This window comes from Amblyomma americanum, chromosome 11 (genome assembly GCF_052857255.1).
Source record: "Amblyomma americanum isolate KBUSLIRL-KWMA chromosome 11, ASM5285725v1, whole genome shotgun sequence".
Classification (NCBI taxonomy): domain Eukaryota; kingdom Metazoa; phylum Arthropoda; class Arachnida; order Ixodida; family Ixodidae; genus Amblyomma; species Amblyomma americanum.
Window position 1 is genome coordinate 32,901,613 of NC_135507.1, and position 15,777 is coordinate 32,917,389.

The 15,777-nt window shown below is 45.6% G+C and overlaps 1 protein-coding gene across 1 annotated transcript in view; it reads left to right on the forward strand.

Annotated features, from left to right (window-relative positions):
* Window positions 1-15,777, forward strand: part of bt (projectin protein bent) — a 206,807-nt gene that overhangs the window by 136,961 nt on the left and 54,069 nt on the right. The window contains exons 54-69 of the mRNA XM_077644518.1: window positions 91-393; window positions 1,039-1,320; window positions 1,856-2,155; window positions 2,943-3,245; window positions 3,847-4,128; window positions 5,216-5,515; window positions 5,677-5,979; window positions 6,617-6,898; window positions 8,452-8,751; window positions 9,140-9,442; window positions 10,202-10,483; window positions 11,028-11,204; window positions 12,441-12,563; window positions 13,883-14,182; window positions 14,915-15,196; window positions 15,516-15,706. Coding sequence (XP_077500644.1) covers window positions 91-393; window positions 1,039-1,320; window positions 1,856-2,155; window positions 2,943-3,245; window positions 3,847-4,128; window positions 5,216-5,515; window positions 5,677-5,979; window positions 6,617-6,898; window positions 8,452-8,751; window positions 9,140-9,442; window positions 10,202-10,483; window positions 11,028-11,204; window positions 12,441-12,563; window positions 13,883-14,182; window positions 14,915-15,196; window positions 15,516-15,706 — 4,313 coding nt within the window. The remainder of the gene's footprint in view (window positions 1-90; window positions 394-1,038; window positions 1,321-1,855; window positions 2,156-2,942; window positions 3,246-3,846; window positions 4,129-5,215; window positions 5,516-5,676; window positions 5,980-6,616; window positions 6,899-8,451; window positions 8,752-9,139; window positions 9,443-10,201; window positions 10,484-11,027; window positions 11,205-12,440; window positions 12,564-13,882; window positions 14,183-14,914; window positions 15,197-15,515; window positions 15,707-15,777) is intronic.

Consider the following 15,777-nt stretch of genomic DNA (forward strand, 5'->3'; position numbering starts at 1 on the left):
TTGGCTCCTCATATAAAGAACTCATATTAACAGTTGTCTTCTGTATCTAGTCTTTGGTCTGAGATATTGTCGAATTGGGCAATTTCACAGACGAGCCTGGCAAACCGGGCCGTCCCGAGCCAACCGACTGGGACAGTGACCACGTCGATCTCAAGTGGGCACCGCCCGAGAGCGACGGAGGCACTCCGATCACGGCGTACGCTGTCGAGAAGCGCAAGAAGGGTACGCACAAGTGGCAGAAGGCCAAGGAAGTGCCCGGCACCAGCAACGAGGCCACCGTGAGTGACCTGGAAGAAGGAGAAGAGTACGAGTTCCGGGTGGTCGCCATCAACAAGGAAGGACCTAGTGAGCCTAGTGATGCCTCCCGCTCTGTGGTGGCCAAGCCCAGAAAACGTAAGTCCTTTGTCCTTATTCTTACAAGAGGTGTACTGTGACTGGAGCACAAACAGATATATGGAGGTCTGTGGGAGAGGCCTTTGTCCTGCAGTGGACTGCACTTGGCTGTTGTTGTTGATTATGATGATGATGATGATGATGATCTGATGGGCTTTGAAAAGGGTTGTGGTGGTGTTTTTCACCAAAATTACCAACTACTTTGGACTGCAGAAAGGCACTTGTGTTTTGACGGCAACCTTGCTCAGTGTCAGGCTGAAGTCATAGCTGCTTTTGACTGATGTGCACATCCTTATATACATGCAGTATTGTAATTGTAACAGCCTCATGAATTTTATTGAAAACTGACGCATTCATTTCCAGCCCATCAAAAAGGAGAGAGAGGCAAAATGATGTCACCTTTTGGCAGCCACTTTGATGTGCCACCTTATCTTTTGACTCACTCATTCATTCCACTGTGAATGTTACAAGTTCTGAGGGCTTAATTACAAGTTTTTTTCGTGTGTTGTTCATTTGCAGTTGGGTGCTGCTCACCTTGGTAGGAAATAATAGCCAAGACTGAACAGATGCAGTCAAAAGAACTGGTGTGCTTTGCTGTACCACGTACCGTACACTCATGCAGCCATTTCGTTGATTCCTATGCAGTGGCACCCAAGATCGACCGTACCAACTTGAAGGACACTACAATCAAGAGCGGCCAGGCGCTGAAACTTGACGTGGATGTGAAGGGCGAGCCTTGCCCAACCATCGAGTGGTCCTTCAATGGACAGCCGCTCAAACCGACTGACAAGATCAAGCTCGACATTGAGGACTACCACACGCTGTTCATCCTGACGGGGGCCAAGCGCGCCCACACGGGAACCTACACAATCACAGCCAAGAACATGCATGGCACTGATGAGGCATCCATCCAGCTCAAAGTGCTCAGTGAGTATGGCTGCCATGCTGCGGCTGCTTTATAGAAAGAAGAAAAGTGTTTTGATTGCATGCTGATATGTACGCTTTCAGTGTATGAGTGCAAGCTAGGAAGAGTCCAGATAAGCAGCATTTCTATACATACCTTGCAGTCAGACTGATAGATGCATACAAGTGCACACAACAGCCAAACTTTTTGTTTGTTTTTTTCTTGCATACACACAAAAAAAGGTCAACAATGTCAGGAAAATTGCAACAGACATTCAAGTAGCCCTGTTGAACTATTGTTTGGAAATAAGTTTGATGCCTCACATTTGGTTTCACCTTTTTAAAAAATGTACAACATTCTGATGCTCAACTGGGTTCGCATGATAAAGCATGGTGGCCTTCAATGCTTACCACCAGAATGTCTTACCTTTGCTCTGCTCACCATTTAGCAAGGAAATTTTGTAACTTTTGTTATGAACAGCTGTTTGCATTAAAATACATTCTGGTTGCCGTAATATTTTTATGTATTAATCTTAATTTTTTTTGCTCACGAATGCAGGCAAACCATCCAAACCCAAGGGCCCACTGGAGGTGTCGGACGTAACAGCCGAGGGATGCAAGCTCAAATGGGACAAGCCCGAAGATGACGGTGGCGAGCCCATCCAGCAGTACGTGGTGGAAAAGATGGACACGGACACGGGCCGCTGGGTGCCTGTCATGACCACAAAGGAGCCCGAGGCCGAAGTGAAGGGACTGGTTCCGGGCAAGGAGTACAAATTCCGCGTCCGTGCGGTCAATCCTGAGGGCGAGTCGGAACCACTCGAGACGGAACAGGGCATCGTGGCTAAGAACCCATATGGTTAGTGGACAGTGCCTCCAGATTCAGCCTGGTGGATCACTCTCACTGTCAAATTGTTCTTTCACATCGTTGTTCTGTAACTGAGCCCTTGAAAACTTACCACACTTTGCTGTGGTAAGTCCAGTGGTGCCTGTTGCTATGTGAAATTTGTTGCACCTACACTTCTGATGAATGCAGGGAAAAATGCTTTCTTTCATGATAAGAGTTGCATTGTCTAAATGCATAGATCGTACGTTCCCAAGTAGACCGCATCGGTGGCCAAGTGGTTGAGCATCCGCCTCGTATGCGGGAGGTGCGGAGTTCGATACCCAGTGCCACTGGGTACCCACGGGTGATACACTGGGTACAAGCTTTCCCCTGGTCTAGTGCTCGGCTTCTTTAGGGTGAAATGCTTGGGGAATGGGCCTTTGAACCCACCTTGAGAAGTCGAAAATACCTTGTACCATGGCACTATTTGGCCATAGATGCCCTTGCGCCATAACAATCCATAATCATCATCATCGTTCCCAAGTACATGCTGCTTTTCCTTGAACTCAGATTCTACCATTGCAAGCACATCAAAATGTTTATGCTGCTAAAATGGAACAATATTTCTTAGCATAAACGATTTTGGAAAACCTGAACTTATCATGACACATTTTTACACCCTGCGTCACTAGGCATTTTAGCCTCCTGTCCTGTTACATCAACATTTAGATTTGAGTAATTTCTTTTGCCTCAATTTTGTCTTAGCTTTTGTTATCAAGAAACATAGCCAATGGTCTTAATTATGCTATGCTTTGTGCAGATGAGCCCGGAAAGCCTGGCAAGCCAACAGCCAAGGACTGGGACAAACACCACGTCGACCTTAGCTGGCAGCCTCCCTCAGACGATGGCGGGGCGCCGGTCACCAGCTACATTGTGGAGAAGAAGGACAAGTTCAGCACCAAGTGGCAGAAGGCTGCCGAGATTATCGGCGACAAGTGCGAAGCCAGGGTGCCTGATCTCATCGAGGGCATGGAATATCAGTTCCGGGTCAAGGCTGTGAACAAGGCTGGACCTGGCGCTCCCAGTGAAGCAAGTGACGTGGTCATCGCTAAGCCACGCTTCTGTGAGTTCGCTCGTCTTTCTGGGGTTCTTATCTAATGTCTGTCAGCCTTGGAGATGAGAATGACGGTACATGTAAAGCTAGCCATCTGAATGAGAAAAGGCTGTGAGCTACTGTGAAGGTTGTAGAAAATTTTCTAAATATTGTTTGCAGGGCAATAAAATGAGCTAGGTAAAAACCTTCCCATTTGACCTTCGTTTTGGTCTTGAGGAATAAGTGACATGGCTGTGAATATGCTTAGCTTCCTTATAGCATGCTATTTTCTTCAGTTTGAAATGGGACTAGCTAGAGATCATGCAGTTTTTGCATCCTGCTATATGTCACTTCTGGTGTTTTCCACAGGCATCACTGTCTTTGTGGTAACTGATCGCTGCATACCGATTCTGAAAACTGACTCGTGGTCTTGACTGATAAAAAAACAAAAAAAGAGGAGAAATGAGACTAGACTTCAACCTTTTTGAAACCTGCGCCTTTCAGCAAGGGAGGGCTGTCTTTGTAACTGCATGCTTACAGAAGATGCTGCCAGGTACACGGTGCCAGTGTGCTGCAGCATGCTTGTGTGCACATGTGTTGAAAATGTTCATTTTCATTTGCACCACCACAGTGGCTCCCAAGATTGACCGTTCTACACTGAAGGACGTGACCATCCATGCTGGTCAGGGAGTCAAGTTCGATGTCAAGGTCATCGGTGAGCCTCCGCCAAAGACCTCCTGGTTCTTGGAGAAGACAGAACTCAAGGATGGCGGACCGTACTCGATTGACAAGGAGCCTTACCGCACCAAGTTCACGATCCACAACGCGGAGCGCAAGGACACCGGCGAGTACAAGCTGGTGGCTGAGAACAGCTCTGGAAAGGACGAGGCTACGGTCAAGGTCACAGTGCTTGGTGAGATACTACTTTCTACATTGATTTGCAATAGTGCGTGTTATCGGTAATTACTAATTAATTTTGCGAGCTAGTTAACACCTGAAGATACTTTGGCTTGTTTTACAAAATGAAGATGTGGGCGCTTTTGTATGCCTTAGTTTGAAGCTAGTGTATGCTGTTTTTTGTGGCCTTCTCATCAATAATCAATAGCTTTAGAGATGACGTGGAACCTGCTGTCTCTTTCTAGTTTGCCTGCATCCTTTTTTATAACATATGGTCAAAAAACATCTGCTTAAAATGGTGTGGGGACTTCGTCAGCTCCACTTCTAAAATAAGGGAGCATTCGCTTCCATCGGGAAAGTCTCTAGGCACCTAAAACTTCCAGCTATTCCATCCCGACATTCACACTGGAACCATGACTGTGAAGCATTTCTGGCATTGATTTGCCAGCACTTGCTGTGATGGCTTTGCGCCGTCACACTCAGCTATGACAGCAATTGTGATGCTCTACCATTAAGCACGAGGTTGTGGCTTTTATTCTCAGCCGCTGTGATGAGCTTTCAGCTGAGGCGAAGTGCAAGGGTGCTTATTAGGGTAGAACATTGGTCCAGTTGGTGTAGCGACATATTTAAAAAACTTTGCTCAGAATAACTCAGGACGGGAGGGAGAAACACGCACACACACACACGAGCGCAAACTTGCAACTGTATTTTCAGAAATGATACACCGCCTTAAGAAGCAGAGAGGGCGCTGGCGTACAAAATCCAGAACATCACGTGTGGGAAGAAAAGAGCACGCACATAGATACAGTAAAAATTGCAACAAGAATAGGCACATGCAGAATCTTATCAGAACTAATCAGAATTGAACAACAAAAGCAGGCTATCCATTGCGGAGAAAGGCGAGTTCTTTTTTGAGAAGGGCCACCGAAGCCTTACTCATGCAGCCTTCTGTGGTGCTAATTTTAAGGGCCTCTACAATCAATCGTCTGTGCACTCAGTGAATTTTAAGTGGCCAAAACTACTCTGAATCCCTTTGCCATGACATGCTTCATAGTATGCCGTAGGAGAGCCTATAAAAATGCATTCATTTTTTAAATTTACAGACAAACCAACTCCACCTAAGGGGCCACTGGAGGTGTCGGATGTGCATGCCGAAGGCTGCAAACTCAAGTGGAACCCACCAGAGGATGACGGCGGGCAGCCACTGGACGGATATGTGGTTGAGAAAATGGACACCGAGACAGGACGCTGGGTGCCCATTGGTCGGCCCACGAAGCCCGAGATGGAGGTCAACAACCTGGAGCCGGGCAAGGAATACAAATTCCGCGTGCGTGCCGTCAACCCCGAAGGAGAGTCGGAGCCCCTCGAGACCGAGAAAGGCACCATTGCTAAGAACCCATATGGTAAGGGCAGCTTCCTGTTGTTCATTTAGCAGTGGCACTACTGTACGTTTAGAGCAAGAACTATCCTTTGAGGTATCCCATGTACCACTGCTCTTTATTTGGACACTACATCTCTCCCGTCGCTAACATCTATTCAAAACATTTCCTCTGCATTTGTGCAGATGCTCCTGGCAAACCAACCGGAGCTGAAGTCACCGACTGGGACAAGGACCACATGGACCTCAAGTGGCAGCCGCCTGTCAAGGACGGTGGCGCTCCTATTGAAAAGTACATTGTGGAAAAGAAGGAGAAGGACAGCCCCGTCTGGACCAAAGCCGCCGTGGTCGACGGCAAGACGTGTGAGGCTCGTGTGCCTGACCTCATCCCTGGCGAGACATACGAATTCCGGGTGCGCGCCGTCAATGCGGCTGGTCCTGGAGAGCCATCAGAGACCACCAAGCCCATGGTCGCCAAGCCAAGAAAGTGTAAGTCTTGCATTCAACCTTCCGATATGCCCCATTTTCTTCTGTCTCTCTTGTCCATTTTTCATCTGGATAAAAGCCTTAGTAGCTCATCCCAATGGGCACTGAAGCTTCATTGGACGTCCTTGGGACGTTTGAGACGACCTGTGGACGTCCGGTAATGTTTCAATGCCTATTAGGTTGCTCGTGGCTGCAGTGACACTTTGTTTTCTTGGTTATGCAATTCCTTAAACTGTAGATTTTCTTCTCCTTATGCAGCCGATGCCTTTTCAGATTGATGCCACAGCAAACAGCACCAATGTTCTTTGCATCACTGATACGTTTTGTGCAATACTATAGGCGGATGAGAAAAAAATGCAATACTTTTTTTTCCTGGCTATCGATATCAGAAAGAGACAATGAACATTGTGAAGGTGCGATAAACTGCTGTATTTTATTACCTGCAGGGTAGTAGCTTCTAATTTGTTTATAAATACTCACAGGGTGTGCTTTCGACTGTTAGGATGTAATTTTCATCAAACTACAGTCTCAGATATAGGAGTTGCTAAGGCCTTTCTCTTCACAAGGTGCATTCTGCATTCACGCTGCCTTTAAACTGCTGCCTATTAAAACTTCTTTGCATTTTTACATTTCTTTACAGTGGCTCCCAAGATTGACCGCCGCAGCCTGAAGCCAATCACAGTCAAGGTCGGCCAAGACTTTGAGTTCGACGTCAAAGTTCAAGGTGAACCACCTCCGAGTATCAGCTGGATGCTTGGGTCGAAGCCAGTTTCTGAGCGCCCCACCTTGAACATCACAAACGTCCCCTACAACACAAAGCTGACCTGTGACAAAGCTGAAAGGAAGGACAATGGCGTCTACAAGATCATCGCCTCAAACCAGTACGGCACCGACGAGGCTGAGGTGGAAGTCAACGTCATTTGTAAGTTGCTCATGCTCTTCTCACTGGGCAGTTTTTTTCTCTCTTTATGCTTTCTTGTGCATTGTGGCAGAAATGTGACCTTGCGTCGGTTTTGGTGCAAATGATAAGAGCGTTGCATGGTCATAGTTAATTTGTACTTCTTACTAGGACAGCTGGTACTGCTAGTTGCTGTAGGTTATCGAATCCTAACTCTCACAAAAGGAAAGTATATGTAACAGGTGTGTCCGGCCAGGTCCCACTTATGGTGGTGAAAACTTGGCGGTTAGATAAAAAGCTTGTAACAGACATTAGGGCAGTGCAGTAACCTGTGGAAAAGAAAATAATAGAGGCAACATTAATAAATACAAAGCGAGAAGTGTAGGTTAAAGAACAAACATGAGTTAATGATATCTCGGCAAAAATCAGGAGGAGAAAATTAACCTGTGTGAGATGAGTGATGTTAAGAACACATAACCAATGGCCTTTGGGGGTGAAAGAATGGATTCTAAGAGAAGAAAATTGTAGCTGAGGGCAGCAGGGTCAGGTGGGGTGATGTGATTATTAAATTTGCTTACATGGGGTGGCCACAGCTGGGATGGCTCAGGAGCAGTTGGATGGTATTAGTAAGTCGCACCGACCAAAAATGATGATGGAATGGCGTATACAGTATACATCGGTGAAACAAGAGATTATGCACGCAGATTACGTGAACATATGAATGATGTGAAGAACCGGCGCGAAGAACAAAATGCGCTTGCCGAGCATTCAATATCTGCCAGCCACAATATCAACTGGGCAGAGGCACGTGTGGTCGCCAAAGAGAAAGACAGGAAATCACGGCTCTACCTTGAGTCGCTGATTATTCAAACCACAGCGCATACTATCAATCGCAATGACGGGAATTTGCCAGCTATCTACACGAGATGCCTGGGATCGCATATACGCCGTATATGAAAGTCACCACCACAACGTTTTGCCTCATTGTGAACAAGGCTCCCATGTGGGAGCCGAAGCGTCATCCATCATAATTTTTGGTCGGTGCAACTTACTAATGTCATGTACCATCCCGACCAGACGGGATTCCGTCAGACCCTTGACTAGAAAGAGTAGTTGGAGTTCAGTGGGATAGGCCTGTGTCCTGTAGTGGGTGCAGTATAGCAGATGACAGTGATAAACTCTGGCCTACATCAGCAATCGGAGAATTTTATGCTCACATTCACGGTACTGTGGGAGTGTCAGTACTCTTGTTGGTTGTACTTTCTGATTCCAGTGCTAAAAAACCAGATCAGGCGACTTATTTTTACAATCTCAAGCCTTTGACAGTCTGCAAGGCTGTAGATTCTCATCCCTTTCTCGGTTTGTTGTTAAGGTTTCAGGGAAAAGGAAAGCAGAGACTTAAGAGGCATGTATTATTGATGCTCTGTTGATAGAGGCAAGAAGGGAGTGAAGCCACCATGGAAGGATTGCTTATCTTAGTGCTTTAAAATTGTGGTGAAAAATTAATTTAGTGTAAAGCATTAAAGCATGGCAGATATTCTTGGCCTTCCTACCTGATCACGCGAATCGCTCTGCAGCCAAGCCCTCGAAGCCCGAGGGCCCGTTGGAGGTGTCGGATGTCACCAAGAATGGCTGCAAGCTAGCCTGGAAAAAGCCCAAGGACGACGGTGGCGAGCCCATCACCAAGTATGTGGTGGAGAAGCAGGACCCGGACACGGGCGCCTGGGTGCCCGTGGGTGCGAGCCACTCGCCCGAGTTCCAAGTCACGGGGCTCACTCCTGGCAAGGACTACAAGTTCCGCGTCAAGGCGGTCAACAAAGAAGGGGAGTCAGAGCCTCTGGAGACTGACATTCCCATCACTGCCAAGGACCCGTACGGTAAGCCGTAGCACAGGACAGAGATTCTCAGCGATTTGGGCTGAACTCTCCAAGCAACATGTTTAATTTCTTTTTTTTATGCCAGTGCCAGATTGACGTTTTCTGACACTTCTCTTTTGCAGAAAGCTAGCAGTATTTGTTAAAATAAATATCTGGTAGTTGTAGATGACAGAACGTTTAGTAATGTCATTGTAGAAGCACCTAATTGTTAAGACTACTTGATGGCTGAATATAGAGAAGTAGCTGTAAGAGAGGTATCTTTTGCAGGACAAAAATGGCCTGCCTGCAGCAACTTTTCGCACAGCTATTACAAGCACTGCTTACGTCCGGTTACTGCTTGTGGTTATCGAAAGCTTTGTGGCACTGTGCCTTGTTCACTGTCGAACAGATGCCCCGTCGGCCCCTGGTAAGCCGGAGGCCACCGACTGGAACAAGGACCATGTCGACCTCAAGTGGACGCCACCGGACAAGGACGGAGGCGCGCCCATCTCGCACTACTTGATCGAGAAGAAAGAGAAGGGCAGCCCCCGGTGGGAGAAGGCAGCCGAGGTGCCTGGCGACCAGTGCAAGGGAACCGCCCCTTTCTTGGACGAAGGAAAGGAGTACGAGTTCCGCGTCATCGCCGTCAACAAGGCCGGCCCCGGAGAGCCGAGCGAGGCCTCCAAGCCTGTCGTGGCTAAGCCGAGATTCCGTGAGATGTGTTTCTTCTCTCTTGCCGACGAGCTCTGCTTGTGGTTGCAGTTTACCTCACTAAGCGGTGGCTATAAAGACCATTGCACTAGTTTTTGATGTTAAGATGAAGTTTACCGGGGGCAAAACAGTTGTGTTTGGTTTGACTTGACCAGGAAAGGCACTGTTAACACGGCAAATTGTGACCATCTCACTCATATAATAGAAGAGCTAAACTTTGACAAAACCAATCTAAGGGCCTAATCTAAGGGTCTTTTACCAACCAGTGCAACTATCATCTGTTCTTCTAACTGCCACGCAGAGAGTATAGCTATCTTCTCTAAGTGTTCTACTAGTAGATGCAACTTTGCGAAAATGATTTTATAATGACTCTGTTGGAGCAATTGTCCCCTCGTGCTTTGTACTGTGCTGCGAGCCACTGATATGCATCTCTAAAGCATGGGTTACTGAGCCAAAACACTCTTGATCCAGTTTACCCCAATATTCATATTTTGTGTTTGATGAAGTTTTCATATTCATTTGCTGCATTTTCAAGTATTGTTAAGCTCAAACACTTTGGGAGTTGTTAAGCTTTGTACTGAAGAAAACAATTATAATCGATTTTTTTATTGTCAAACCTGCCTTCAATCAGGGCTGTGCATGCATTGATAATTTTTTTTTTTTTTTCTGTCACGGTTAGTTTGCTGAAGTATTGGGCAATATAACTACAGTGTGTTATTTTAAATCACCAGTCGGAATGAAGCTTTATATCTCATTTCAGTTGCACCACGCATCGACCGCAAGAATCTCCACGACTTAACCATTAAGGCTGGACAGCCGATCAAGTTTGACGTTAACGTCCAGGGAGAGCCTCCTCCAACTATCGTTTGGGCTCTAGACGATGAGACCATCAAATCTACTCCTCACCGCAACATCGAAACCGAAGATTACAACACCAAGTTGGCTGTGCGCCGAGCTGAGCGCGGTGACTCTGGAAAGTACACCATTACCGCCACAAACAGCTCTGGCAAGGACACCGCTACTGTCACGGTCAATGTCCTCGGTAAGCATTTCAAATGTTTCGCAACTTATCTGTCATTGGAATAACTTTCACTATGGTTACTTGAACGGAGAGGTCAGGCAGACTATGTCCTTAACATCGTGTAACATTAGCTCGCAAACTTCTACTTATTATATTTGGCTGATCCTGATCTCTTTTTCCCTCCCAGAAAACTTACAATTCCAGCATCATACTTGGCATACCTACATTTACCCCATGTATCTGCATTTATATGACATATCTGTGTTTACCAGATTGCAAATGATTAGCAGTTAAAAGAAAAAAAAACTGAGCTCTCTGTGGTGTCACATGGTGGCTTTGTATGGAAGGAACGCAGTCTATTATGACACTTTCCCATTTGCAAAGCAGTGGTTTAGTTAAAGATAAGTCGCATACAATTTTTAGATACTGGCTGCAAGTGTTTCCTGAATGTCCATTGAAGGATCCCATGAAGACCTTCAAAAAACACGAGAGATTCTGTCACTCAATTTTTACCTACTTTAAAGCTATGCATCCATGACAAAGTCATGTTGCTTGCTTGCTGCAGACGTTCCAGGCAACCCCGAAGGTCCTTTGGAGGTGTCTGATGTGCACAAGGAAGGCTGCAAGCTCAAATGGAAGCGTCCCAAGGACACCGGAGGCATGCCGCTCGACGGGTACCTTGTGGAAAAGATGGACCCCGAAACTGGTGTTTGGGTTCCAGTTGGCAAGACCAAGGAGCCTGGTAAGTAGCTGTTGTTTAGTGCTGAATCACTGAGCAATGATATAGCAAATTCATACTTTCTCAGCGTGGCTTTCTACTAGGGCTGCACAATATTCAGTACTTTTTATGCAAATTGAAGACTATTTTCATTTTCGATTTGAGGAATTCGATATTCATTTGCAGCAATCATTGCCTTACCGAAATGTTCTACTCAAATATCAGACCTTTTCACCTTTTTCTTTTTGTCATTCTTTCTGTAACATTTACAAGTGGGAAGTGCAAGACATCTGAGTCAATGCTTGAAACCAGTTTTTTCTTATTATTTGTATTGAATTCAAGAATTTCATTAATTCTATAATTTTAAGTCATACTCCCCGTTACTGTGCCGAGGCATGTCTAATGAAGGGTCGTCGCACGCAGCCTGACAATTTAGTTAGAGCTGGGCAGTCTCGAGCAGGGAAGATGTTGAGCCATCAAACGTGAGCAGAGGAGGGAGGATGACCAGCCCTCTCAAGCGACCGAAAGGCTGTCTTTCATTTTGTTTAGAGTATTGATTCACTGGTGGCTCTCTTTGCTTTTTGTGCTGACTAGCTCAGAAGTACCGTATTTTCACAAATATGACTCAAGTTTTTTTTACTCGCCACTGAAGATAGCTGTAGCGGGCTTCACCACGAAACTCACGAGCTGTTAGGAGAAGCAAATTTTTTGACAACTTTTTCGACAACGCAGTGAAAGTAGAGGATGGCTAGAAGTTGTAATGAATGCAGCGCAAGCCATTGAGAAAGAGAAGGCACTAAAAGAGTAAACTAGAGAAGGGCAAGGAAAGCAGGGTGAACGGGCACAGGACTGGGCAGCACAAAGCATGGAACAGCAGTTGCAAGGCAGCCGCTGCTGCATGGAAGACTGTGTGCTTTAACACTTCGGCGGCTTCGCTGCTCTCGATGATGTCACACACATTTATGAAGTATCGCCTCTCAAACAATACCAACACTTCCGTTGATTTCATATCATTTAGTGTCGTCACCATTTCTTTCCATACTCTTAGCTATAGTTAGAAAGTTTGAACAAGCTGGTATTGTGTTATAATTGTATTGCTTTTTTTTTCAATTTTTGTGGCCTCAAGCTACCCCTTTGCTTTATATAAGTGAGAATATTAAATGGAATTTGCTGCTGCTTAGCTCATGATCACTTCAAAATAGCATCGTGATCCTTGCGTTTGAGTGCATAATGTTTCTGGATTTTGTGCTCTCGATGCAGGAATGGATGTCACAGGCCTGACTCCTGGCAAGGAGTACAAATTCAGGGTCAAGGCCCTGAACAAGGAGGGAGAGTCCGAGCCTCTTGAGATGGACGGAACCATTGTGGCCAAGAATCCATTTGGTAAGAGCGCAATTAAAAGTGATCACGAGCACTTGCCACCAAATTTAGAGACATTGGCAGCTACTGAAATGTGAACATAGCACGAATTTTGAAGAGTGACATGCATTAGCTGCGAATGCTTCAGGAGTGCCTTTCTCCCTGTCTGTTGATGGATGCAGGTAATTGTTGCTAGTGGTCATTTAACTAGCAATGTGAGTGGTAGTCAGATTTTGCCTGCATTTCTTCATACAAGTTTAATAACTGCTGTAACTGAGCTGTGTGCATGCAGGTAAAAAAAGTGGGAAACAGTAGTTGCTGTTTATTGACTGCCAGCAGCCTAGTACAGTTTGGCTTTGATGTTCAGTGCTGTTATTCGATACAGTAACTGTATAATCGCAGGTAACATTGATGATCAGTTTCCATTTACAGTGCTGCTCCTGTTCTTAGACAATGTCTTGGCATATTGGTTTGATACACATTGTACAACGCCAGGCACAGTGATAAATATGAGTGCAAGGCAAACAAAACAAGGCTGACCTTGAAATGTTTTGTTCTAGTGGCATCCTTATGTAGCCACAGCACCTTCATGTATTCTGGTGGTGTTTCATTATGAGTAGTAATAACTTACTTGACTCATTTTGGCAGAGCCCACTTTGGATTTTAATATTATAGTCAGAATAGGTCTTTATTTGTTACCTAAAATAGACATTAAAAGATGCTGTACAGGAGGAGGACTTGTGGTTGTGGACAGTATTGAGACCTCCCATGCAAGTAAATAATACATTTACATACATAGCAGTTGCAATTATATAACCAGAACTGACTATAGACCTTTGCGCACCAGCAGCGGTACCTTTAACGCAACAAGCATATATACATTATAAACGCACTATACACATTATAAAAACTAACACAGATTAATTGCACAAGTAACGCAAGAATAGTATTCAAAAGACATTGCAAGTAGATGTTGTGCTGGAGCAAGGTGCAAATATTTTTCATTTTTTAATTGAGCAAAACTTACTTAATTGAGCAAAGTTACTCTGAGGAGCCCCACATGACAGCAAATGGTATGTTGTTGGTTTCGCCGAGCTGCGGAGTACAGTTTTTTTTTTTTTTTAATTTCGGTTCAAGTTACATGAGACGCCCTGTATGCACATTCCAAAGGCTGACACAGATGAATTGCGCAAGTAATGCAGGAATAGTATTGAAAGAACATGGCATGCAGATGTTGTACTGGAGCAGTGTGCAGATATCTTTCATTGCAGATGCGATTAAGTGCACTCAGTTCCTGCAGTGTGCCTTGATCTCCTTTTTTTTCTTCATTTTTAATGAACTAGATGAGCCCGGCAAGCCAGGCAACGTTGAAGCCACTGACTGGGACAAGGACCACGTGGACCTCAAGTGGACCCCTCCGGAGAACGATGGTGGTGCCCCGGTGGAGAAGTACATCATCGAGAAGAAGGACAAATGGGGCAACTGGGAGAAGGCGGCCGAGGTGCCCGCCACCCAAACCAAGGGCACGGTAGGAGACCTCGCTGCCAACCAGCCATACGAATTCCGCGTCATTGCCGTCAACAAGGCAGGACCGGGTGAACCCAGTGATGCCACTCTGCCTATCATCACCAAGCCACGAAAGTGTGAGTCTGGGACTCGTTTCTGAGCTCTTGGGGACTGTTTTTCATTGATGTACGTTGAATTCAAAGAAAGCCTCCTGATCGTGGGAGAAAAGCTCGGGACGGGACAGATGGCATAGTATTCAGAGTTAGTATATCTACCTGTAGCCCTTAGTAACTGCAGTCAATATTCTCAGCAAACATCACAGCCATTTAAGTCAGTCAAATGTGCCTCATATGGTACCTTCTCACTGAGTATGCATTACTAAAATCACCCAGAAACAAAGTGCACCTTGAGTGCAAAACAACACTAGTGCGGGGTAGGATTGACGGTTGAAATATGCTGATGGTTGGAAGTAGATAAAATGATCAAAGCGCATGCATTGCATGCTGGTGGATTGCTGTTTACCTGGTACTGGCACTGTGCTTAGCGGTGTTTGCAAGGTATAAGATGGGAGGCAAAAATATGTTTTCATTGATTGTCCACATTTCCGATACTTGCAGTATGCTAAAAGCTTTAGTGCAATTTCCTTGTGATGTTCTCAGCAGTAACTTTACAGATAATGAAAGTTGCAGGTGTTGCAAGGCGATTTTTTTTTTCTGTTCAGCGCAACAGTTTAACCTTGATGATAAGTGTTCGTAGTAATTTATTCCCTAATTTCTTAAAGTTTGTTGTGGTCCAAGCAAGTTCACTTGGACCGGCACTTGCCTGCCATTGTTTTAGCATTAATGTTTTCGTGTGTTGGCTTATTTCAGTGGCACCCAAAATTGACCGGTCTAACCTGGACAAGGTGCGCATCAAGGCTGGACAGAACTTCAACTTTGATGTGAACGTCATTGGTGAGCCGCCGCCGGAGGTCACGTGGACCCTCAAGGGCAAGAAAGTGATCCCCTCGGACCACGTCAAGCTCACCAACGTTCCTTACAACACCAAGCTCAATGTGCGACATGCCCAGCGTGCTGACAGTGGCACTTACACCATTACCGCTGTCAACGAGCACGGAAAGGATGTCGCTGATGTTGAAGTCATCGTCCTTGGTGAGTTATCAAGTAGCACATATTTATCATGGGCTGTAGCCTAATACAGACTTATTCTTGTTATTGTCATTATCATTACTATTATCATTATTATTGCTGCTAGTACTTGATTGTAAGGTGACAGTAGATATGCATGTAAACTATAATGAAGTGACTCAATGGCTGAATGCTAGGCTCCTCTTTGTGGCACAGAAATACAGCACTGCGTGTGTAGCTCCTCACGTTGATAGTTGTGTCTTTAAAGTAGGCCAAAATCAAATGAACCTCATTGAATTGTTTCCTGTGTTGCCTCATCCCCTGAAATTACATTTGTGTGCAGACAAGCCAACACCTCCCGGAGGGCCACTCAAGATTGAAGACGTTCACGCCGAAGGCTGCACGCTCAAATGGAATCCTCCTGTGGATGATGGAGGCATGCCTGTCGACCACTACGTGGTTGAAAAGCTGGATCCCAACACCGGCCTGTGGGTTCCGGCTGGTGACACCATTGGTCCTGAAACTCAGATGAAGGTTGGTTGCAACCTATGTTTTAGAGAATCAGAAGTGCACTTTTAAACACTGAATGTGTATAGCATATCTTC